Raw genomic sequence first — 25,026 nt, 5'->3', positions numbered from 1 at the left:
CCTACACACAGTATCAGGAAACTGACCAGTCACTAGCAAAAAATCCAAGACGATAAGCCCAGGATGATACATCATGACAAAGTTGGTTATACCCAGGAATGCAAGATCCGTTTAATGTTACAAAGTCAATCGGTATAATTAATTTACCATGGTTAACAACAGAAAAAAAGGATCGTCCCAGTGCATAAGATGGGTTTGATCAAATTCAGTGTTTCTTCATTAAAAAAAAAAAAAAAAAACTCATGGAAAACTAAGAATAAGAGGGGCAGTTCTTAATCTGACGAAAAGGAAATAATTCCTATGGCAAACATTATACTTACAGGAATTGTAAGCCACTTCCCCTTTGAGACGGAACAAAACCTGAATGACTATTTCTATTCAGTATTAAACAGGAGATCACAGCTAGTCTAATCTATGGATAAAATATTCGAATCAGTAGTGACGTTAGCCACACTACAGGGTCCAAGGTCTGCAAATAAAATCCTGTTATATTTCAGGACACCAAGTGCAACAATCAGCAAAACAGTAAATTTTAAAATATATGTCATTTTTCAGTATCTTCAAAAATACAGAATACCTAGAATAAATCGGATTAAAGATGTGTGATACTCCCATAGAGAAAATAATAACTCATTGAGAGACAGGAAAGAAGACCTGAATAAATGGAGAAATATACTTCCTTCATAGGTTGGAACACAGTATTTTATCCTTAGGTTTTTATATTGAATGTGATCTCAGTTTGAAAATCCTAATAGATAGTGGGTTTATATATGTGTAATTTGACAAGCTGATTTGAAATTTCTATAAAAATGCGCAGTCAAAAAGCAGTTCTTGAAGGAAAAGAACAGGATGGGAAGATTTGCTCTGCCAGATAATCAGAACTTGACAGCTACGATAATGAAGACTACATGGCATCAAGTGCCAGATCAGATAAATAGACCAGAGACCAGTGGAGCAGAATGGAGGGCTCAGAAAGAAGTCCGTGGATGTAGGGACTTCTGGTTTAGGACAGAGCTAGACTTAAGTGGAGACAGACACTTTTTCAACAAATGATACTGGGAGAATTAGCTAGTATTTTGGGGAGAAATAAATCCTGACCTCTACCGCATACCATATGTAAACATCAGTTTCAGATAGATGTAGATCTCAGTATGAAAGGCAAAAGCAAAAAGTCTGTAGAAAATAATATAGGAAAAGGTCTTTATGACTGTGAAATAGGATAATTTCTAAAACATCAACAGAAACAATAAATCACCGTAAAGAAAAATACTGACAGAGCATATTATAGTAAAAATAACAACTTCTGGTTAAGAAGCATCAAGGTAGTAGAAAGGCAATCCTTGTTCTGTGTGAAAGTTCTTTAAAAATACCTGGCAAGGGCCGGGCGCGGTGGCTCAAGCCTGTAATCCCAGCACTTTGGGAGGCCGAGACGGGCGGATCACGAGGTCAGGAGATCGAGACCATCCTGGCTAACACGGTGAAACCCCGTCTCTACTAAAAATACAAAAAAACTAGCCGGGCGCGGTGGCGGCGCCTGTGGTCCCAGCTACTCGGGAGGCTGAGGCAGGAGAATGGCGGGAACCCGGGGGGCGGAGCTTGCCGTGAGCCAACATGGCGCCGCTCACTCCAGCCTGGGCGACAGAGCGAGACTCCGTCTCAAAAAAAAAAAAAAAAAAAAAACCTGGCAAAGGCTTGTATCTTTAATATATAAAGAATTTCTACAAAATAATAAGAAAAAGATGTTGAAAAACAAGCAAAAGATTTGACAAGCACTTTACAAAAGAGGATGCACAAGGGCCAGTTAAAAGTATGAGACGCTTAATCTCATTCACTGGGGAAACGCAGGTGAAAACCTCAGTGAAATAGAACCCCACATCAAACCACCCTCTGGGGGCTGAAACAAGACACGACAGCAGATGTGAGTGAAAGTGCGTGGAGCGGGAGCTCCAATGTACTGTTCGACATCAGTTACTAAATGGAAGGCGCGCAGATGCTGTGACCCCGCCGGCCATGCTGGAATGTGCCTACGTGGTATGTTGTGATCTGTGTACAGAAGTGTTGACACCATTACTCCAAACCAGCAAACTAGAAACAGCCAGAAATTTCACCAACAGTAGCGTTTATGAATCGTAAAATATGTATATAACAAGAATTCTATGTGGCAAAGAAAATGAACAGCTGGAGCCGTGCATACCCACAGGAACGAACCTTGGACGTCACAAAGCCAGAGGCACCCAGATGTGAGGTGGTGCACACTGTGAGTTCCTGTTTACGTCCGGCTAGAGGCCCGCTGAAGGACGGCTCCGGTGGGTGGTGGGCACAGTGGGCCTGGCCCGGAAGTCGGATTGTCCGTGCCTCGCTGGAGGGAAGAGGAGGCTGAAATGGCAAAGAGCCCTTAGCTGCCACCCACTCCCTTTTTTAAGAGCATCACACTCTGTTGTGCCAACTGGGGTACAGTGGGTTGCTGGGACTTCGGGCACATGCCACCATGCCTAGCTAGTTTTTATTTTTTTGTGGAGAGTGGGTCTCTGAGCTATGTCATCCAGACTGGTCTCAAACTCCAGGCCTCAAGCGATCCTCCCTCCTCCTCCTCTCAAAGTGCTGGGATTCCAGGAACGAACTGCTGCACCTGGCCCAGCCACCACCGTTGATGTGGATGGTGCTTCCACTCACATTCACCTGCAGTGCAGTCATGCATCACTTCAGAGACAGGGACACGCTCTGAGAAGTGCATTGTTAGGAAATCTCATTGTGCAGACATCACAGAGTGTACTTACACAAACCGAGATGGTACAGCCCACTACACACCTAGTCTGTGGTTCAGCCTGTTGTTCCTAGGCTACGAACCTGTTCAGCGGGTGACTGTACTCAGTACCGTAGGCAGCTGTAACACAGTGGTAAGTCTGTGTATCTAAACACACCTAAAGGTAGAAATGGTCATGCATTGTGCTAGACATTGCAGTGGCTCTGACGCCCCGAGGTGGCAGGAACCTCTAGGTGCCATTATGATTTTATGGGACCACTGTCACATCCACCTCCTGCTGTTGACAGAACGGGACTGTGACTACACACAGGACTGAGTCCTGCATCTGTGCTTTTCTGTGTATGTCTTTATGGACTTTTCTAGCTGCTCTAAAGCTTTCTCCAATGTTCTTTCCTTACCTCTGCTCTGCTTGGGTAAGTGGATAAGTGTTGCTTTTATTCTGTGCTTTGCTGTGCAGTCGAAATTAGAAAGATAGACTTTGTTTTACTGTTGTCAATTTCTGCCTTAAAGGCTGTTGACTGTTTTTAAAGGTTATTGACTTTTTGATGGAAAAAATCAATTTTAAAACAATATAGAGCTGTGTTTTACAATACCTGGATATTTTAAATGTAACCTGCTATAATGAAGAGATCCCTAAATAAGGTAGCTTAAGATTTATATGAGTTTATTTTTCGCTTGTATGATGGGACAGAGGTAGCAGTGGCCCAGGCTGGCAGGGTGACTCCATTCTGCAAGTCACTGAGAAATAGGCTCTTTCCGTCTTTCCATTCCCTCGTCCCTGCCATCTTCTCACCTCATAACCTGTCACCGCAGGGCAGGGGACTCTCTCCATGGTCAGAGCCACCGAGTTAGACCACGCCCTTGTTCCAGTTCTCAGGAAGAGGGCAAAAGTTTTGGGTTTTTCTTTTAATAATTTTATCGAGATCTAATTCACATACCATATTTTCTCTCATTTAAAGTCTACAACTCAGTGGTTTTAGTATATTCCCAGAGCTGGGCAGCCGCCACCAGTATCTGTCTTAGAGCATTTTGAATTCCTTTTAGCAAGAGAGACATTGCTCCCCTTCCCTTCTCTTACATGATCACTTAGAGCCTTAGGCAGCGCCTGGGAAAAGAAGTTGGGAAATACGGTCTCCAGCTGGACCCGCGTGCCTGGCCACAGTTCCTGCACAGAGGACAAGAGGAGAGTCGACTAGGGAGGTGCGTCTGCCGCAGCACAAACCACTGTCTCCCTCATTGCAGGTGTGACAGCATGGAGAAGCTAAAGGCTCTTCTGCCAAGACTGGAGCAGGAGCTGAAGGACACAGCCAAATTTAAAGATTTTTATCAGTTTACCTTCACTTTCGCTAAGAACCCAGGGCAGAAAGGTTTAGGTGAGTATGAAATCCAAATATGTAAAATGCCAGATCATAATGAGATTATCAGTGGACGTGAACAACATGATTTCTGTATAGCCAACTAATGATTTTAGGTTTTGGTTTGGTTTTTTTGAGATAGGGTCTCATTCTGTCACCTAGGCTGGAGTGCAGTGGTACAGTCACAGCTCACTGCAGCCTCAATCTCCTGAGCTCAAGCAATCTTCCCACCTCAGTCTCCTGAGTAGCTGGGACTCCAGGCGTCCACCACTGCATCTGTCTATTTTCATTTTTGTTTTTAAATTTTTAATAAAGACAAGGTCTTGCCTTGTTGCCTGTGCTGGTCTCGAACTCCTGAGCTCAGGCATTCTTCCCACTTCAGAGTGTGTTGGGATGACAGGCATGAGCCACCGTGGCTGGCCCACCTGTAACATGACCACCCTTTGGTTTCTTGCCTTCTCCACACTTTGCTCTGTACGTAGGTAGATGAGTTTATGATACCATGTGCCTGAAGATCTCAGTCGATAGCGTCTCTCCACTTCTGGGTTCACATGTTTAAATTTTAAAATGTAAACGAATTTGTAAATGTCCTGTGTCAGCTCATAATTGTTCTCTCTGTGCCACGTAGACCCCAGCCTGCACACCAACAATTTAGCCCACTTTTGTGTTTTATTTTAAAATACTGTAATCCATTTTTATGGATCATTAATATGGCCCATTTGCATGGACAATAATAAATGTGTTTTTTACTTGAGGAGTCTGCATTCGCTTTAACTGTCACTCCTAACCCTACAGCAGGGATTCGGGGACTGCAGTGAAAGTGGAGGTGGAGCTGGGTTGGGTGCTGGGAGATGTGCACTGATCACCTGAGAGGCCAGTTGCACAGATGAACAGGCACAGGGTCAGAGACACAGGGCAGAAGGACAGGGAACACAGGCACAGGGGGACAGAGGGGCAGAGGCACGGGGGACAGGGATAGAGAGACGGGGGACAGAGGGGCAGAGGCACGGGGGACAGAGGGATAGCGAGATGGGGGACAGAGGGACAGAGGCACGGGGGACAGAAGGACAGAGGTACAGGGGACAGGGATAGAGAGACGGGGAACAGAGGGGCAGAGGCACGGAGGACAGAGGGATAGAGAGATGGACAGAGGCACAGGGAACAGAAGGACAGAGGTATGGGGGACAGAGGGATAGAGAGACGGGACAGAGGGGCAGGGGCATGGGGGACAGAGGGACAGAGGCACGGGGGACAGAGGGATAGAGAGGGGACAGAGGGACAGAGGTACGGAAGCAGAGGCGCCAGGGGGACACGGGCAGAGGCACAGGGGAGAGACACAGAGGGCTGGCGAGAGATACCAGGTGCTGAGATGCGTCTCGGCCCCACACTGTGGTTACTAAATTGCGGTGCCTGCTGTACAAGGCGCGTGGGGCCTGTTGGGCTCTTGCTTTGCCTCTCGGGTAACAGTAGCAATGCCTGCTGCATCTTGGCTCAGGAGCCTGCCATGTGCGGCACCTGAGGATACCAGCAGTGCCGAGACCCCCAGCCTTGCTCAGGGCTGCGAAGTGATGAGAGCCTGTCCTGCCGTTTGTTTGTGAGCTGGGATGATCACAGAAGGAAGTCTTTCCATCTCCTGGTGTTGGTGCCAGAGGTACAGGCTGCTCAGAAAGGCGGGATGACCTCTGGGGCGAGTGCGTTCCCTGCTTCCTTTGACCAAGGGTCAGTTTATTGTTCACGTCCCCGTGAACTCGTAGAGTGCTGTTGGTGTGCTCTGGTGGTGACAGCTCCCTTCCTGTCTGCACTGCAGGCTGTCCTGGGCTCGTCCAGTCGCCTTCTGCCCCAGACCTGGACTCGCTTTTTCTCGAAGAAGCCCTGATTTCTTTTAGCGGAAACTGGTTTCAGACCGTGGCGGAGTCGCTGCTGGTGCTTGTTCAGAGTCGTCGTTTCTAGGCTTTTAATTTTTTTATTTTTTAAATTTTGGTTCATTTGGAAGCTTCTAAACCACAGTCAGGACTACAGATTATTTTTCCTACTTGAGCTTGTCTGTGTTAAGCTGTGTTTCCCTTCTTCTGTTCTGGCCTTCCAGGGCACAGGTGAAGGTAGTGTTAGAATGTCCGCGGTGACGTGTTAGCCAGTCCCACGTGGCGCACACCACAGGCTCAGTGACGATGTGATGTGTCTCCACCGGTGGAATTACTGTGAGTCGTGGAAAGGAAAAGGGGGTTATACACGCTCCCCCCATTTAAAACAATAGTTTGGCCATGTTTGTTTTCCAGGCACACAGCCAGGCCTCCCCTGTCGTTTTGGGTGGTCCTCGCTCTGTGTTGCCCAGCAGCCCCTGCTTATCGCCAGGGCTTCCGCTGACGTCTCCCTGCTCACAGGTTTTGAAATTCGTTCTCCGGTGGATCCCCAGGAAGTGCTGCTGGGGACGGTATTCCCCGAGTCCTTGCGTGACGGGTACAGAATCCTAGCCTCCTTTTTGTTCCTTGGAATGTCTCAAGGGTGTCGCTCACTTTCTTCTGGCGTAGATTGTTATTGTCAGACAGAATGATGATAAGCCAGTCGTCTTGGCCTTGTAAGTTGCTTACTGTTTTGCCTAAATACCCAAACAAAGGCCATTTTTTCTTTTGCTTTGAAGCCCAGTAATTTTACTAAAATGTGCCTGGGTGTTGTGGGTCATCCGTGGTCAGGGTTCTCATTTGATGCGGAGTGTTTTCAGTAAGTACTTTCTAATCTTTAATTTCAGGGAAAATGTTCTTGAATTGTAGTTTTAAGCATTTGTTCTGTTCCTTGTATTTGGTTTTGGTCTCTCTGGAAACTCCAGTTACCCATTTAATTGGAGTTAGGTCCTCTGTGGAGCTGGGTCCCCTGTGGAGTTGGGTCCCCTGTGGAGTTGGGTCCCCTGTGAAGTTGGGTCCCCTGTGGAGTTGGGTCCCCTGTGGAGCTGGGTCCCCTGTGGAGTTGGGTCCTCTGTGGAGCTGGGTCCCCTGTGGAGCTGGTTCCCCTGTGGAGTTGGGTCCCCTGTGCAGTTGGGTCCCCTGTGGAGCTGGTTCCTCTGTGGAGCTGGTTCCCCTGTGGAGTTGGGTCCCCTGTGGAGTTGGGTCCCCTGTGGAGCTGGGTGCCCTGTGGAGTTGGGTCCCCTGTGCAGTTGGGTCCCCTGTGGAGCTGGGTGCCCTGTGGAGTTGGGTCCCCTGTGCAGTTGGGTCCCCTGTGGTGTTGGGTCTTCTGTGGAGTTGGGTCCTCTGTGTGGTTGGGTCCCCTGTGGAGTTGGGTCCCCTGTGGAGTTGGGTCCCCTATAGAGTTGGGTCCCCTGTGCGGTTGGGTCCTCTGTGTGGTTGGGTCCCCTGTGGAGCTGGTTCCCCTGTGGAGCTGGGTCCTCTGTGTGGTTGGGTCCCCTGTGGAGTTGGGTCCCCTATAGAGTTGGGTCCTCTGTGGAGTTGGGTCCCCTGTGGAGTTGGGTCCCCTATAGAGTTGGGTCCCCTGTGGAGCTGGGTCCTCTGTGTGGTTGGGTCCCCTGTGCAGTTGGGTCCTCTGTGGAGTTGAGTCTTCTGTGGAGCTGGGTCCCCTATAGAGTTGGGTCCCCTGTGGAGCTGGGTCTTCTGTGGAGTTAAGTCTTCGGCAGTGTGCGTTGCTTTCTCTCAGTCCTTTTAATCTGTACTTCATTTCTTTTTTCTTTTAAAAATGATCTTCCTTTTTCACCATCTTCTTCTCTGAAGTCATCACCTGTCATGTGTCACATAATGGCAGCGATAGGTTCTGAGAAATGCATCGTTAGGTAGTCTCATCCTTGTGCGATGTCACAGGGTACATGTTTGCAAACCTGGGTGGCATAGCCTATTGCATGCCTAGCAGTATGGCACAGCCCATGGCTCCCAGGATAGAAAGCTGGACAGCGTGTGACCGTACTGAATACGGTAGGCAACCATAACACAGTGATGAGGATTTGTGTATCCAAACACACTGAAGCATAGAAAAGGTGCAGTGAAAATGCATTTTGCAGTCCTGTTGGACCGCTGTCACTTATGCAGCCTGTCGTTGGCGGAGACGTTATGCAGTGTGTGGCTGCCTTTGAGTTTATCTCCCTCATGTGCCTTCTAGTAAAGTCATTTCCGGAATGATTTTCCTTTGTTTCTAATTCTTGAGTGTGATTTCCTCATTACTAAGTTTTCCTAATTCTCATTTGTGGTGTTTCATGTTTTGTTTCATTTCTTAATGTCCTTTATTTTGAAGTCAGTGGTCACACTTTAAAAAAAAATTTTTTTTTTTTTTAATTTATTTAGAGACGGGGTCTTGCTCTCTTGCCCAGGCTGGAGTGGAGTGGCGTGATCATAGCTCACTGCAGCCTCAAATTCTTGGGCTTAAGCGATCCTCCCACCTCAGCTTCCTCCCAAAGTGCTAGGATTACAGACGTGAGCCACCACACCTGGCTTAACATTTGATTTTAGAGTTGAGGTCTCCCTCCATTGCTCAGGCTTAAGTGCAGAGGTGTGGCCATGACTGCAGCCTCAGGCTCCTGGGTTTCGGTGATCCTCTCACCTCAGCCCCCCATCTCACCGGGACTTTAGGCACGCAGACTGTGCCTGGTTAATTTTTAAATTTTTTTTGGAGAGACGGAGTTCTACTATGTTGCCCGAGCTGGTCTCAGACTGCTGGTCTCACGCAGCCCTCCCACCTCAGGCTCCCAGAGTGCTGGGATTACAGGCGTGAACCATGGTTTCGGCTGAAGGTCGCACTTTCGATCTGTTCTGTCGGTGTGTTTCCCAGCATGCGTTCATTTTCAAGGGGGGACTTCTGTTTGCAGCATCTTTTTTCTTCGGATAGCATGGTATGGGATTTGATCTCAGGGCTGTTCTGTTGCTCATTTTTATGTGAAATTAGTTTTCCTAGTCTTTCAGGAGGATGGTTCAGGGCAGCTTTTTGACTTCATGGTGCTCCCTCTTGGCTGAGAGTGTGTGTGTGTGTGTGTGTGTGTGTGTGTGTGTGTGTGTGCAGGCGTGTAGTAGACAGAAATGTCTGCTTTGCTGTCAGATTGTCTGGCACTGATCCTCTCCCCTCCTCAGCTTTTCTCTCTTTTCCATCTCCGTTTTCCCTTTCTGCCCAGCTCTTCTGCTCTCGGGCTTCCCTGCAGTGTGGGCCCCATTGGTGGCCTCTGCCCGCTGCCACAGCCTAATTCAGGCTCGTCCTTACCTGGTCTTGCCGTGTAGGCACCTCCGAGGCCCTCCTGTTCTCACATCTGTCAGAGGCCTGTGACCCCCACGTCGCCGGCACCACGCGGGTCCTATTGCTGGCAGTGGCTCATCCCCTAGTGCTTACAACTTGGGTTGGTGATGATACTTTCTCACCCAAACTTATGGTAAATGTCGCCTCTGGGTGTTTGACTTTGCTTTCTAATTGCTGCGTCTGCTTTTATGCACGGATTCAGGGAAGATTAAACACTGTGCTCCCTCCGCCCCGACTGTCCAGGGCCCTCCCCCGCCCCCTTTTAGTGCTGCGTCCTCATAGGCTGCTTGTCTGAAGGAGAGAGTGATGGAGCGTGGGATGTCTCGTGTTTAAACCAGTCAAGTCAGGAGTCCTTGGGGGTTTATTTCCCGAAGACTGTTCTTTTGTCTTGTCTTGTCTTTTTTTTTTTTCGAGACAGAGTCTCGCCCTGTCACCCAGGCTGGAGTGCAGTGGCGCGATCTCAGTTCACTGCAAGCTCCGCCTCCTGGGTTCACACGATCCTCCCGCCTCAGCCTCCGAGTAGCTGGGACTACAGGCACCTGCCACCTCGCCCGGCTAGGTTTTGTATTTTTAGTAGATACAGGGTTTCACCGTGTTAGCCAGGATGGTCTCGATCTCCTGACCTCTTGAGCCACCCGCCTCGGCCTCCCAAAGTGTTGGGATTACAGGTGTGAGCCACCACACCCAGCCTTTTGTCTTTTTTTTTTAACCATTTTAACTGTTTAAGTGTACGGTTCCGTAGCACTAAGTACTTTCAGAGTGTGTAAACATCACCAGTGTTTATTCCCAGAACTTTCTTATCTTCCCAAACTGAAACTGTCCCCATCAAACACTGACTCCCCACTTCCCTCTCCCCCACCACTGGCAGCCCCCATTCTACTTCTGGTCTCTGGAGTTGACTCCTCCTGGGACCTCACGTAAGTGGAATTTCACAGTATGTATCTTTCTGTGACTAGCTCGTTTCGCTTGATATAATGTTTTGTTGTAGTGTGTGTCAGAATTTCCTTCCTTTTTCAAGGCTGAATAATATTCCCTGTATGTATAGACCACATTTTGTTTATCCATTCATTCCAGTGGACACTTAGTTTAATTTTACTGTTTGGCTCTTGTGAATGACACTGCTGTGAACATGCGTGATGCATGTACATATACCTGTTTTAGACCCTGCTTTTAATTCTTTTTTTTTTTTTTTTTGAGACAGAGTTTCGCTCTTGTTGCCCAGGCTGGAGTGCAATGGCACAATTTCAGCTCACTACAACCTCCGCCTCCCAGGTTCAAGTGATTCTCCTGCCTCAGCCTCCCGAGTAGCTGGGATTACAGGCATGCACCACCACGCCCAGCTAATTTTTGTATTATTAGTAGAGACAGGGTTTCTCCATGTTGGTCAGGCTGGTCTCGAACTCCCGACCTCAGATGATCCGCCTGCCTCGGCCTCCCAAAGTGCTGGGATTACAGGCGTGAGCCACCGCGCCAGTCCCTGCTTTTAATTCTTTTGGGTATATACACAGAAATGGAATTACTGGACTGTATGGTAATTCTGTTTAATTTCTTGAGGAATGAGGACCACCATATTTATTTTTTTACATTCCCATCAGCAACGAAGCAGAGCATCCAACCAGCCTCTGCACATCCTGCCAACAATCACTGTTTTCTGAATAGTGGCCATCCTAATGGATGTGCCCAGGACTGCTCTTTGTAAGCTGACATTTTACTTCGGGGACTAAAACTCTTTTTTTTTTTTTGCAGTGGTATAACAAATTTTAATTCAAAATAGGCACTCTGAAAACAGTAGGTAAAAAATAAAAACAAAGTTCAACAAGCTGTCTTTGAATTTACAACAGACTACACTGGTGATCACAGACCAGTTTCACAGTTGCCTCCAATATGCACATTATAGCAAGTATTATATTTTTTAAAATCCACATAGTAACATCATATTTCTCAGAGGCTGTTACATCCTCTAGATATTTCTACCTAGAGAGACAGTAAACGGGCTTCTCTGCCGTGTACCACCAGCAGTATGACTTCCGGTCTAAACCGGCTGGTCTCCAGCACTGGTTCTGGTGCTTTAGGTTTTTTATATTGTGTGGGGAAAAAAACGAGGTTTAACATCCAAAGGACAGTGATGGCAATGGGGATTCTTTAACAGTTTGCCATCCCACCCACCTGGATTCCGCTTCCAGCCTGAACCAGCTGGAGAAGAGCCCGTTTCACCACGAAACATGGCCTCCAGGAGATGTGGTCAGAAACTTACTGTTTCAACCACGGAGACATAGCTCTCAGTCTGCAAACTTCACCCTCTCCCCTGAAAACGTATGCTGAAATTTAAGTTAGTTTCCATATCGGGGGAGGAAATGTTTATTCTAAAGGCAGTGAAGAGTTATTATTTTGCCTCTGAATGGAGAAATGACTTAACATATCAAAAGAGGGAAAAGTCTACACTGAAAAGTATTTCTGCATCTACAGAATGACTCTGTTTATAAAATAACTCTTGATTTATGAACTACACACCAGATGTCAGATTCAGTCTACTTTTAACAAATGAAAGCATTTGGTTTTCTATGATAAAACTCTTGTTATTTATCTTCTCTATTCCACTTTTATTTCTTTCTAAGACACTGAGGCAAAATAGTCATTAAAGTTAAAGCTCAGTTTAGTTTAGACCCTGATTACTCAGTAACTATCATCAATATTCTCAAGAAACCATTACCAGTCTTTTCTAGAAGCTAACAAGCAGGCCGAGCGTGGTGGTTCATGCCTGTAATCCCAGCACTTCTGGGTGGATAACTTAAGGTCAGGAGTTTGAGACCAGCCTGGGCAACATGGCAAAACCCCATCTCTCCTAAAAATACAAAAAATTAACTGGGTCTGGTGGCGCACACCTGTAGTCCCATCTACTCAGAAGGCTGAGGCACGAGAATCACTTGAACCCAGGAGGCAGAGGTTGCAGTGAGCTGATATCACATCACTGCACTCCACCCTGGATGACAGAGCAAGATTCCATCTCAAAAAAGAAACAAAAATATACACACACACACACACACACACACGTATATATATACACACATATATATACACACACACACACACAAGAATTACCTGGGTGTGGTGGTACACACCTGTAGTCCCTGCTACTCAGGAGGCTGAGGCAAGAGGATTGCTTGAGCCCGGGAGGTGGAGGCTGCAGTGAGCTGAGACTGCACCACTGCACTCCAGCCTGGGCGACAGAGCCAGACCTTATTTCAAAAAAAAAAAAAAAAAAAAAAGCAAATAGACAAGAGAATAATGGTGCAGAGGAAGACTTGGGATGAGATCCCTCAGCGTTCTTGGGCTCTGTCACTTAGTAAGGACAGGGCCACCTGTGCTCCTGACAGGTTCCGGTTTCTGCTATAGCTGTTCTTCCATCTCATGCAGGTTTTTTTTTTTTTCCCTCCACTTCTCTCTGTTTCCTCATCCCCTCACCCCCGTTTTCTCTGGCAATAGTCACCCAAGCAAGAAATGCTGCTTCTCACACTTTTCTAAAATCTGGCCATTTCAGGTCTGAGTGTAATGATCATGATTTTTCAAGGAAAGTGTGGGTCATGCTTTACTTTTGAGCAGTTTAATTCTTTTTTTTTTTTTTTTTTTTTTTTTTGAGACGGAGTCTCGCTCTGTAGCCCAGGCTGGAGTGCAGTGGCCGGATCTCAGCTCACTGCAAGCTCCGCCTCCCGGGTTTACACCATTCTCCTGCCTCAGCCTTCCCGAGTAGCTGGGACTACAAGTGCCCGCCACCGCGCCCGGCTAGTTTTTTGTATTTTTTAGTAGAGACGGGGTTTCACCATGTTAGCCAGGATGGTCTCGATCTCCTGACCTCGTGATCCGCCCGTCTCGGCCTCCCAAAGTGCTGGGATTACAGGCTTGAGCCACCGCGCCCGGCCTGAGCAGTTTAATTCTTAGACGTCTATCCAGCTTCCTTTCCAAAGTGAGAATTAGTCTGATCCAAATTTTAAAATAATAGCAATTATTTGTTATTGTTAAATGTTTATCAGGAAGGACACTTTGAAATTTCAGTGAATGATAAAACTTTTTTTCTGACTATTTTGAACTGTTACTTTAATATCTTCAGTATAATCTTAAGATAATTCAGCTTCTATTAGAGGTAACCATTTATAGTTATTGATACTCTGCAATGCAGGAGATCCTTCATTTAAATGTTGACATGGAAAAATGTTAAAAAGATTAGCATTTTATCTGACTGTCATGTGTAGGTATTATCTTTAAAAATTTTTATCTTATAATGCCATGTTAACTTGACACATACGGAAAAGTGTTACGGAGCTTTTCTAGGCCCTTGGCAAAGCCAGCAACATCGGCATCACTGCAGAGCTTGCTGAAACACAGTCCTTCAGGCTTCAGCCAGGCCGGCCGCCTGGGTTAGTAATGACTGCGCAAAACACAGGGGCTTCAAATGACAGTCATTTTGGTAGTTGATGATCCGTTGGTTCAGGAACTTGGGCAGATTCCACTGGGTGGCCCTTCTCTTCCATCCGTGCTGCTCTGCACTGTGGCCTCCTACCTGCCCCCAGCTGCCCTGCTTGGGCCTCCTTGCAGCGTGGTGACTGGGGAAGAGCACTGGGCCTGCAGAGGCTCCACGCGCCCCGCAGCGAAGCCCGGCTGCCCCGTCCTGGAAACGCACCAAGTTCCTTCCACTGGGCGCCACCACTTCATTCCATGGTAATTTCCAGGAGGTTATAAATTAGAGTCTAAATTAATTGCCAGTTCAGAGTTGCAAAATTTATTTTCTTTCTGCACAAATGTGTCAAGGAAGGTCAGTATATGTGTAGAGAGTGTTTTGAAACATTTTTAAGATTCAGGACCTACCATGTTCAGCCTGCGTTTTATAAATTTCCTCAAGCATCAGAACTTTCAGTGGCAGAATAGGCCATTGAAAGCTGCAACAGATTGAGAGTTTATCCTTGAATTCCTCACTGAGAACAAGGACTTGTTTACTCCTGTAGACACTTAAATGAAATGTTTGTCAGAATCATTCACTATAGGGTGGGAAGCGTCACTGGTTTTGTTTCTTTGCTTCATGACAATAGCAGAGAGAAAATGAAATTTTATTATAACAATAGCCTCCTCGGGAAATGATTAGATTGTGTGAATACTTCAAATAGATTATACACTATTTTTAGAGAAGTTTTTTTGAGGGCTTTTAACAAACAGAAATAAAACAAGAATAATAATTATATGACTATAACCCAAAAATAGAGCCATCAGTTTACCATTTCCAAAGATTACATGGTCTGTCTTGTGAGAAATTAAGGATAAATTGAACAGGTTGAGACAAGTGTCCAACTGTTGCTAGAAAAAGCATGGACTGCCGTGGGAACATGGAGCCAAAAGACACAGATTTACCCTTTATTTCCTTCGTGTGTGTGTCTGTGTGTGTGTTTGTGTCTGTTTCTGTGTGTCTCTGTGTGTCTGTATCTGTGTGTCTGTGTCACTGTGTGTATGTGTGTCTGGGTATCTGTGTCTCTGTGTGTGTGTCTGTGTCTCCGTGTGGGTATCTGTGTGTATCTGTGTGTATGTGTGTGTGTGAAAATTGTGCTGTATTTTTATGTAAGATGATGCTTTCCTCTTAACTAATGGTTAACCTACTAAAGAGGATAAAGTTACTTGGCTCTGTTTTGATGTAAGAAACAACATAGTTTCATACTGGCTAGAGTCTGGAATCAGTTGGCTTTGGGAATCGTGTGTGTGTGTTTTTTTTAAAAGAGGTGAGGGTCTTGCTCTGTTGCCCAGGCTGATCTCAAACTCTTGACTTCAAGTGAAGCTCCTCCCTCGGCCTCCTAAAGTGCTGTGATTACAGGTGTGAGCCACTGTGCCCGGCCAGCTTTGAGAATCTTGATGTTTGAGGAAGTCAAGTTTCATGAGAGCTAGCTAATGTTTATGTCTGCCCTAAGGTCCTTTTTTGATAGAGGACACATCTTCATTATCTAATCCTAAGTGGAGCATCACAAGCATGAATTTTAAATCGTAATGCCTTCTTCTAACGTGTTTTCACTTAGGAGATGAGACTTTCTCGAGGTTCTTGGGAAGAAAATAGCTGCTATAAAGATGTAGCCACCAGAGTAGCTGTTGGTCTTGATTTCCGCTCCCAAGTTCTGCCATTCTGAGTTGTTGTTTTTGTTGTTGTTACTGTTTTGCAAATGGCTAAGTCCATTAGGACAATATTAAACATTTTTATATAAATAATAAATGTTGAAAAAGCATATATTTACTTCTGATAATGTGATTAACAAACATACAAATCAGGTCCTTTGTAAGAAAAGTTTTTAGGACCAAAACTAACCCAAAGTAACTAGATTAAATGTATGCCATAAAACTTTAAGTAACTAGATTACATGTATGCCATCAAACTTTATTTTTTCTTCCTCCCCAGGTTCACCTCCATTTCTCAATGTGAGAGCTTTACATCATTAAGATGAGTTGAATATAGATTTCAATTAATGTTCTTCCTAAGTGATAAGGATGTAGACTTATAAGCAGGACAAGACTAATCATCTTCTTAGCATTTTACTGCGGGTCCCATCGGTAAGGTCTAGAGAGCCGTTCTGTTTCTCAGTTACGTGGCACTTTCTGACTCTCTCTTTCTTTCTGATTCAGACTCCAGGGTATTCAAAACTGAGGAAGTTGGTAATGATACCTTTGCACACAGGGAATTTAGAGGCGTTTTATTTAAAGTGGGTTTTGCTACTCATACGTCTCTTGCTTATCCCATTTTAATAATGATCGACCCGGAAATCTTGCTAGAGCTCCAACTTTAGTAACTTCTGTTTAAGTGGGATTAAACCAGATTTAGAAAAAAATCCTTTGAAAAGTGTTTAGTTATGTGCTTTGCATTTAAACTAATATATTACTTAACGTATTAATCTGCTTTTCACATTAGTTTATCTTACGTAAATATAACTGTTCTTTTATTGCCTAAAAGTGGTGAACACTGTTCAACATGATTAAAGGAGGTCCCTTTATTTATTTATTTACTTTTTATTTTATTTATTTATTTATTTTTGAGATGGAGTTTCGCTCTTGTTGCCCAGGCTGGAGTGCAATGGTGCAATCTTGGCTTGGTGCAATCTCCACCTCCCGGGTTCAAGTGATTCTCCTGCCTCAGCCTCCCGAGTAGCTGGAATTACAAGCATGAGCCACCACGCCCGGCTAATTTTGTATTTTTAGTAGAGACAGGGTTTCACCATGTTGGTCAGGCTGGTCTCAAACTCCTGACCTCAGGTGATCCACCCGCCTCGGCCTCCTAAAGTGCTGGGATTACAGGAGTAAGCCACCGCGCCTGGCCGGTCACTTTAAAAAAGTAGAATTCTGAACCCCTTTATGTACTTGCTGTGTCAAGCATATAAAAAGAAATCGTTATCAAGATTCTGTTGAGCAGAGAATAAATCAGTATTTCACAAACTATGGATTGGAGACAGCCCTGAAACTAAGCATTCATATTCTATTAGACATCTTCAGTAGCAGAGATTTGTATAGAAGTCGTGAAATAATCACCACTTTTCCCGTGTGGGAAAAGTGAGGGTGTTGGCTTTGATTGATGCACAGTGTCGATGTGTAGATGTCCTGTTCGATTGATATGCAGTGTTGATGTGTAGATGTCCTGTTTGATATGCAGTATCAATGTGCAGATGTCCTGTTGGATTGATACCAATGTCGATGTGCAGATGTCCTGTTTGATATGCAGTGTCGATGTGCAGATGTCCTTTTTGATTGACACGCAGTGTTGATGTGCAGATGTCCTGTTTGATACGCATTGTCGATGTGCAGATGTCCTGTTGGATTGATACCAATGTCGATGTGCAGATGTCCTGTTTGATATGCAGTGTCGATGTGCAGATGTCCTGTTTGATTGACACGCAGTGTTGATGTGCAGATGTCCTGTTTGATACGCATTGTCGATGTGCAGATGTCCTGTTGGATTGATACCAATGTCAATGTGCAGATGTCCTGTTTGATATGCAGTGTCGATGTGCAAATGTCCTGTTTGACTGATGCGCAGTGTTGATGTGCAGATGTCCTGTTTGACCGATACGCAGTGTCGATGTGTCGATGTCCTGTTTGATCGATGCTCAGTGTCGATGTGCAGATATCCTGTTTGATTGATGCGCAGTGTCAATGTGTCAACGTCCTGTTTGATTGATACGCAGTGTCGATGTGCAGATGTCCTGTTTGATTGATGCTCAGTGTAAATGTTTAGATGTCCTGTTTGATTGATACACAGTGTTGATGTGTAAATGTCCTGTTTGATACGCAGTGTCGATGTGCAGATGTCCTGTTTGACCGATGCTCAGTGTCGATGTGCAAATGTCCTGTTTGATTGATACGCAGTGTCGATGTGTCGATGTCCTGTTTGATTGGTACGCAGTGTCGACGTGCAGATGTCCTGTTTGATTGATACACAGTGTCGATATGTAGATGTCCTGTTTGATTGATGCGCAGTGTCGATGTGTCAATGTCCTGTTTGATTGATACGCAGTGTCGACGTGTAGATGTCCTGTTTGATTGATGCGCAGTGTAAATGTTTAGATGTCCGGTTTGATTGATACGCAGTGTCAGTGTGTAGATGTCTTGTATCAGTGAGAACGCTTTCCCTGCTAGGTGCCAATTTAACTTGATGCTTTAGGAACAAATCAGAGCCCTCATAAGGCCTCTATAATTACTTGTGAAACAGATTCTTAGTTCATATAGTAATAAGGCAGGTCTATTTGGAGAACAGTGTGTCCCTTCCTTTCTAAACTGGTCCTTTGATTTGCAGTTTGACACTCAGGCCAGTGGTCTATTTTTAAAAACAAATGATATGAATTAATAGTATCCAGATCAGGTCATGTTTAAAGAACACCCACTATGTATGGAAATGCAAGTCTCCAAAACTGATTAATTAGGGGGGAATTGTGTGCATATCCAAATAACTTAATATACAAAATCTTTTTGAAGAAGTTTCCCCATATGTATAAAATTAGACTACATAGAGTTCTCAGGAGCACTTCCGTAGAGATTAAGCCTCATGACTCTTGGGTAAAATTGCCACCTTTTATTGATGAAGTAAATATTGATGTGCTAAGAAGTGGTCATTTTTTGTGCAGTAGAAAAAGAGAGTGAGATTTACTAACTGCTCTTTCTCTCTTTTTGCCAGACTTAGAAATGGCTGTTGCGTATTGGAAGTTAGTGTTGTCTGGAAGGTTTAAGTTTCTAGATCTCTGGAACACGTTCTTACTGGTAAGTGTCCTCCTGCGTCTCGCTCTCGTGCTCACTGTGGAGGGAGGTGGGTAGGTGTGAGGCTGCGTGTGATCATCCACCTCAGGCCTCACATGTGGAGGTTTTCAGCAGATGAACGTCCCACACAGAGATCCACAGGTCCAGACAGGTTGCCACTTGGCTCTGTCACCTTGCAGGAGACCGCAGGGCTGGGATGGGCCTGATCCGGGGCCACCTCAGAATGTGGCTCCTTGGCAGTCACGGAAGCTCCTCTCAGGCTGGGGTTCCTGGAGACTCTGCGACCCCAGCCCAGCAGCCCCTGTGTTGTCTCCTCCGAGGACCTAGACAGTAATTCTGTCTTTCCACTGAGAACTCCGAATCCTCAACACAGTGCCAGTGCCACACTTCTGTATGTTGGTTTGGGTTCCAGAACTTTGGAGTGTATCTGGCGGTGCCCAGCCACTGTGTGTCTGTGGTCTGAGGCCATGCTCAGAAGGAAAGGAGGCCTTCATGGGCCCTCTGGAGAGACACTTTCCTGGCGTGGGACAGGGCTGTGTCATGCCAGCTCGTCTTGCTGGCAGCAGGTGCAGCTGTGGGTTGTTGAAAGTGAGTGGCCACAAGCCTGGTGATGGCAGAGATGCCCAGACCTCTTGCCATTCTGTCCATGAAAGTGAAAGAAGTGGTCTTCCAACGCCAACACACAGCCAGGCCAGGACCCACACCGCCTCCATTCACCTGACACCGGGTGACACAGACTTTGCCACTTACGAGTCCTGTGGCTTGGGCAGGTCACTTCCACATGCCTCTGCTTTCTCATCTGGGAACGGCACCCAGAGAGCATGGCAGGCGGGGGGCGGAGCTGTCTGTGGAAGGTGATGTCCCTCAGTTCTGTGGGTGGCACCCGGAGAGCATGGCAGGCGAGGGGTGGAGCTGTCTGTGGAAGGTGGTGTCACTCAGTTCTGTGGGTGGCACCCAGAGAGCATGGCAGGCAGGGGGCGGAGCTGTCTGTGGAAGGTGGTGTCACTCAGTTAGTTCTGTGGGTTTGCCATGGGGAGGCGCCTTTGCAGCTGTGTGTTTCGTCACATCCTGTGCCGCATTACTTCTCTCAAAACATCCAGAGGTCAGTAATGCTGTGCCCACAGCCCCCTTACGCCTTGCCTGGGTCAAACCTAAGTCGTAGATGTTTCCCAGAGAACCTCACGCTCTTGTGTGTGGAAATGGGGATGAAGGCGCTCACAGTGTCGTCGTAACAGCAGAACACTGGAAAAGCCAGTGACCATCCAAAGGAGGACGGACTAAAAAGTCAGAATATTGGTGCGATGGAGCACAGCTTTGGAGCCACGCAAACAAGTGCAAACAAGTCAGCCCGCATACGCTTCAGACATTATGCTGAGTGGGGAAAAAACAAGTTGCAGAAAACTACATGTAATTCGATAGCAGTTAATGTTTTAAAATGTAAGACAAGCTTATGAGCTGTTCATGAATATAGACATATACATGCAGCTGATGGGCAGGTAACGAGATTAAAATGCTGCCCTTCTGTGTGACAAAACAGGAGTTTATAATTGTAATATTTAAAATGTTTTGTTTTTAAATAAGTCGCTTTCTATATTTGGACATTGGCATTGTTGTAGCACTTAACATTTATGCAGAACACTATTACTTTTAACAATGTTATTGTACTTGTTCCTAATCAAATTAACGAAGATCGTTAATTGAAGATCGCGAGGCCACTAGAATGTATGAGAGTTAAGCTTTGTATTTTAAATCTGGTGGTTTTTTTTTCTCCTTATATATTAGGAGCATCACAAAAGATCAATTCCAAGGGACACCTGGAACCTCCTTCTGGACTTTGGAAACATGATTGCAGATGATATGTCCAACTACGATGAAGAAGGTACCGGAAGTTGTGCTTCAGATGATTGACCGAAATGCTTACACCTGAGAACGTTAACTTTTCCTGCCTCTAGAGTGGTGACCCCGCCACTGAGATGGGGGTGGTGATAATACTACCTACCCCCTTCCTTATTTTCTGTAAATCATACAAAAGAAAAATGCAGCTTTATATTTAGTGTAAATCAAGAAGACAGTCCTCTAAGCCAAAGCATTTCAAAATTGGATGTGCAGAGACCCCCATGGTGGAGCCACGGAGTTAGGTGTTCGGAAACCACCACTCCCAGATTCTCAGTAGGTCAGTTCCACACTGCGCTCTTTAGGCTTCCTCAGAGATTCCAGCTCCTGTCTTCTTACGTAAATATATCTCTCTATATAATTTGTCTCCCCCCGTGTTTAGGACGCTGCATTGGAGGACCTTTGGAGCCTGCTGTGTGCTGGGCACGCTGCCACCTTCGGGAGGGATGGTCTCCGGGTAGAAGGCCCCCTTCCAGACCCCCACCCACTTTGCTTCCTCCCTCCCCCTCGGCAGGCAGTGATCTGTTCTGGGCACTGGCGCCACGCCTTTAACGGGTGGTTTACGTGGCTGTCTGCCTGCTTTAGCTTCTGTTTCTCTGTGTCCTCCACACGTTGCACCGTCCCTAGATCAGAGGCACCCAGTAACTGCTTGTCAAATGAAAGAAGGGATCATTGAATTTCATTGACAGAAGCACAGCTTCCAGGATTGAGGCAGCAGTGCAGGAGCTCAGAGGGCCCTTGGGGCTGCCGGGACAGGGAAGGGCAGGGCACGAGGGGGTGGTCCCACTGGGGAAGAGCCGCAGGAGGCAGCACCCCCTGCTGGTAAGAATGCCAGTGACCTGAGGAACGTGCCTCCTGGTCCGAGTGGGTCCATTTCACTCCCTTCCTGAGCAGCTGGTGTGACTGCCTGGGGCACTCATGGAGCAAGCAGGGCCACTGTGAGCCCACAGCCCCCTGGACATACCAGCACGCACACACCAGGGCTCCCGACCTGGCTGTGCTAGGACAAAAGAACTGGGTAACTTGGGCTGGTTCATTCTGTGAAACACAAATGGTATGACCTCAAATCATTTGGGTTCTTGAAATGTAAATGTTGGATTGATATGTGACACAATGCCTTGAAGATAAAAACGGTGCTCTAATGCGTCTTCTGTTTGCTTGCTTTCCTTTAGGAGCTTGGCCTGTTCTTATAGATGATTTTGTAGAATATGCACGGCCAGTAGTCACAGGTGGAAAACGCAGCCTTTTCTAGGCAGCAAGTTAAGCAGGAGTAAGATTGTGAAATGATTTGTATCCTGCAAGGAGATTTCGGTCAGTTCCTGGGTGCATTGTCACTGATTCCAGAAGTCATTGTTGACCCGCCATGGAACCAGAGGAGCCCTCCCATTCTGCCGGAGGACAGCAGCGGCTGCTTTGTGGACACCGCAGGAAGTTCCCCAGGACATGGCTGCTTTGGGATGTTTGGAGATTTGTCATCACAGCTGTTGCATTAGGAGATTTCTGCATGACTTTTTAGTATTTACAAAACACTAAGGTAGAGCCGTGGCGCCGCCTGTGGGACTGCAGAGCATGCTGCGTAGCTCGCGCCATCAGGCGAACCAGCGGCCGGCCGAACGCCGCCAAATGATGTTGCAGTGGCACTGGAAGCACGGCACGTGTCCTCTGCAGGATGCTGTGTTTTTATATAAGTCAAAGCTGTTAAGAATGTGCCCTAAAGGAGATGATCTTGTCATAGAGTCTAATGTTTTTTAAAATTGGTGCCAGGAATTCGAGATTTATATTTTTTGAATTATCGAATATCTAGATTTACCAGCTCTATTTTTGTTTCCATTTTCTCTAGACATATATCTGAAAATCATTTTATGGTTCTCAGTCCCCATGTAGCTTTGCACAGCAACGGCACACATGGCACAATTCCAGCAGAGTTTATCTCACACCGTTTATACATCAGTGGACCCCTCTTACTTAAATGTTACTTGACCTGAGAAACTTCATAAAGTGTGTTTTTAAAAAATATGTTTTAGTTATATTTTAAAAGACATTTTTCCATGAAAAACATTTCTTTCATGAGTGATGAATTGTAGATTTTAAAATCGAGGCCAGGCACGGTGGCTCACGCCTATAATCCCAGCACTTTGGGAGGCCGAGGCAGGTGGATCGCCTGACGTCAGGAGTTCGAGACCAGCCTGGCCAACATGGTGAAACCTCGTCTCTACTAAAAATACAAAAATTAGCCGGGCGTAGTGGCACATGGCTATAATCTGAGCTACTCGGGAGGCTGAGGCAGGAGAATCGCTTGAACTCAGGAGACGGAGGTTACGGTGAGTCGAGATTGCACCACTGCACTCCATCCTGGATGACAGAGTGAGATTCTGTCTCAATAAATTAAAAAATAAATCAATACAATAAAATCGAATGAGTTGGTTTTTTCCACCCTCCTGTGGTGCCCATGGTGCCAGCATCTGAACCTTTGTGCCCCTGTGCACATTCGGAAGCTAAAATGTACATCGTTGTCCGAAAAAACCCAACCCCAAAACCTTCATCTGATTGGTGAGCTGAAGTCTGTCTTTGTGCCGTGTTTTCATCTGTTTTTCGTGGCCGCCTGGTGGAGGGGTACCCACGAGTGCCGCCCAGGTGTGGAGGGCGTGTGTCGAGTTGTGGACATCACTGCTGACCCTACCTCACATGTGCCGAGACCCTCATGTCACAAGCGTGCCTTGCTGCCCCCCTGCAGCACCGTGCAGGACGTGGACCAGCTGGAGATGTTTCCCAGGGGAGAGGAGAGTCGCCGCAGATGACCCAGCTGCGGTGTGAGAGAGCAGAGCCCAGACACGCAGCTGGGTTGGCTTCTGAGAACAGGACTCGCCCTGTGCTTCAGGAACATCTGATGGCTGAGGTTCGTGAGCTTGGCGGCTGCAGGATGAACCTTCGATGCTTCTCAGCAGAGATGGTCACAGGGGGCAGCAGGGACAGGACTGGAAGGGACCTGCAGCCTGGAGACCCCGCCTGGCCCCCGCTGGCTTCTGGTGGTCCAGTGATGGGCAAGTCACAGACCTTCCCCAGGCTCTGCTTCCAGAACCCTTAACGGGAAACTGGGCCTGTCTACCTTTAGAAGTCTTTGATTCTCAGAGAGCATTTGTTTAATACAATAAAAACTGGCTTTAATAAAAACCTCAAAAATGTGAGTGCATCTTGGAGGCTTCATGGATTCTTGACATGTAATTGTTCTGTTCAGAAAAGTTTATAGAATTCAGATAATTCTGTATAAATTATGGAGATCCACAGTACTTTTTTGTTTTTGAGATTTAAAGTTCTAAGAGATTGTCAATAGATATCAAAATATCACTGGACAAAGGCTTTTCCAGAAATTGTTTTTTTCTTCTGTTGTATACATTTGAGTCCTGCATGCTGTGAAATGCTGAGAACAGAAGCATTAAATTGTTTTATCTCGGGTATGGTTTCCTTTCGATTTCTCCTCGGCTGCAGGGATGCCTGCCTACAGGTGTCAGCATCTGAGCCCTTGTCCCGGGATGACAGAACAGCCCCCAGCTAGCAACCAGCGGGCATGCCCCTGCCCTTCCATGTGGCCCACCAGCCCTGGCCAGGTAACAGGTCCTCAGGCAGCTTCTGTCGTTGCGTTCCCTCTCAGCGGTGCACCGTATGCCTGAAGTGGTAGCTCGTGAGGAATTAGAGATCTCACAATAGGATTTACGGGGGTGTGTGGGAGCAGGGCGGGGGGACGTGTGCCAGCACGCACTGCTGGAAACCATCCCTTATCGAAGGGAAACAGCTAAGCACCGGGGTCTAAGGATCATGTGCGACCTGCCCCTTCGCAGTGCACCTGCCAGGCATTCTGGAATCAACATTGCCAGCTCCTGTCAGTGACATTGTGCATGTCATTGTGTTGTTTTAGCTTTAAGTTTATATCCATTTGTGACCTCAGGCTTCATGGGGCCAAGAGTAAACTTCTGATATTTGTTACTGTGTCCACGGTTTCAAGTACAAAGTAGGGGCTCTGCAAATATTTCCTGGATAAACTAATTAGCTAACCTTATCCCGTCCTGTTTGCTGAGGGAGCCAGACAGTGCTCTTGGCAAAGGTTTCCACTGCCTGAGAATTGACTGAAGCGCCCAGCGAGGGAGTCTGTGTCACTCCCCTCAACAACACAGGCTTTGGCCCCACAGTGCAGCTCTGCCTAGAACGGGTGGGAGTTCGAACGAAGGGCTGCCCTCCTGTCTGTCCTGTTTGGGTAGGGAACATGCGTGCATGCTGTTTTTTGTGTTTGGGGTTTTTTTGTTTTGTTTTTGAGACGGCGTTTTGCTCTTGTTGCCCAGGCTGGAGTGCACTGGCGTGATCTTGGCTCACGGCAACCTCTGCCTCCTGGGTTCAAGCGATTCTCCTGCCTCAGCCTCCCAAGTAGCTGGGATTACAGGTGCACACCACGATGCCTGGCTAACTTTTGTATTTTTAGTAGAGATGGGGTTTCATCATATTGGTCAGGCTGGTCTCAAAATCCTGACCTCAGGTGAT

The 25,026-nt window shown here is 46.5% G+C and overlaps 1 protein-coding gene across 1 annotated transcript in view; it reads left to right on the top strand.

The window, feature by feature from the left end:
- DCUN1D2 (defective in cullin neddylation 1 domain containing 2) overlaps positions 1-23,949 on the top strand; it is a 36,486-nt gene extending 12,537 nt beyond the window's left edge. Inside the window, exons 4-7 of the mRNA XM_025364829.1 lie at positions 4,007-4,137; positions 18,524-18,606; positions 20,386-20,482; positions 21,669-23,949. Coding sequence (XP_025220614.1) covers positions 4,007-4,137; positions 18,524-18,606; positions 20,386-20,482; positions 21,669-21,748 — 391 coding nt within the window. The 3' untranslated portion in view covers positions 21,749-23,949. The remainder of the gene's footprint in view (positions 1-4,006; positions 4,138-18,523; positions 18,607-20,385; positions 20,483-21,668) is intronic.
- The last annotated feature ends 1,077 nt before the right edge of the window (positions 23,950-25,026 follow it).

This window comes from Theropithecus gelada, chromosome 17 (assembly GCF_003255815.1).
Source record: "Theropithecus gelada isolate Dixy chromosome 17, Tgel_1.0, whole genome shotgun sequence".
In the NCBI taxonomy this organism is placed as follows: domain Eukaryota; kingdom Metazoa; phylum Chordata; class Mammalia; order Primates; family Cercopithecidae; genus Theropithecus; species Theropithecus gelada.
The sequence above is the reverse complement of the archived record's forward strand: the minus strand, read 5'-3'. Positions and strand labels throughout refer to the sequence as shown.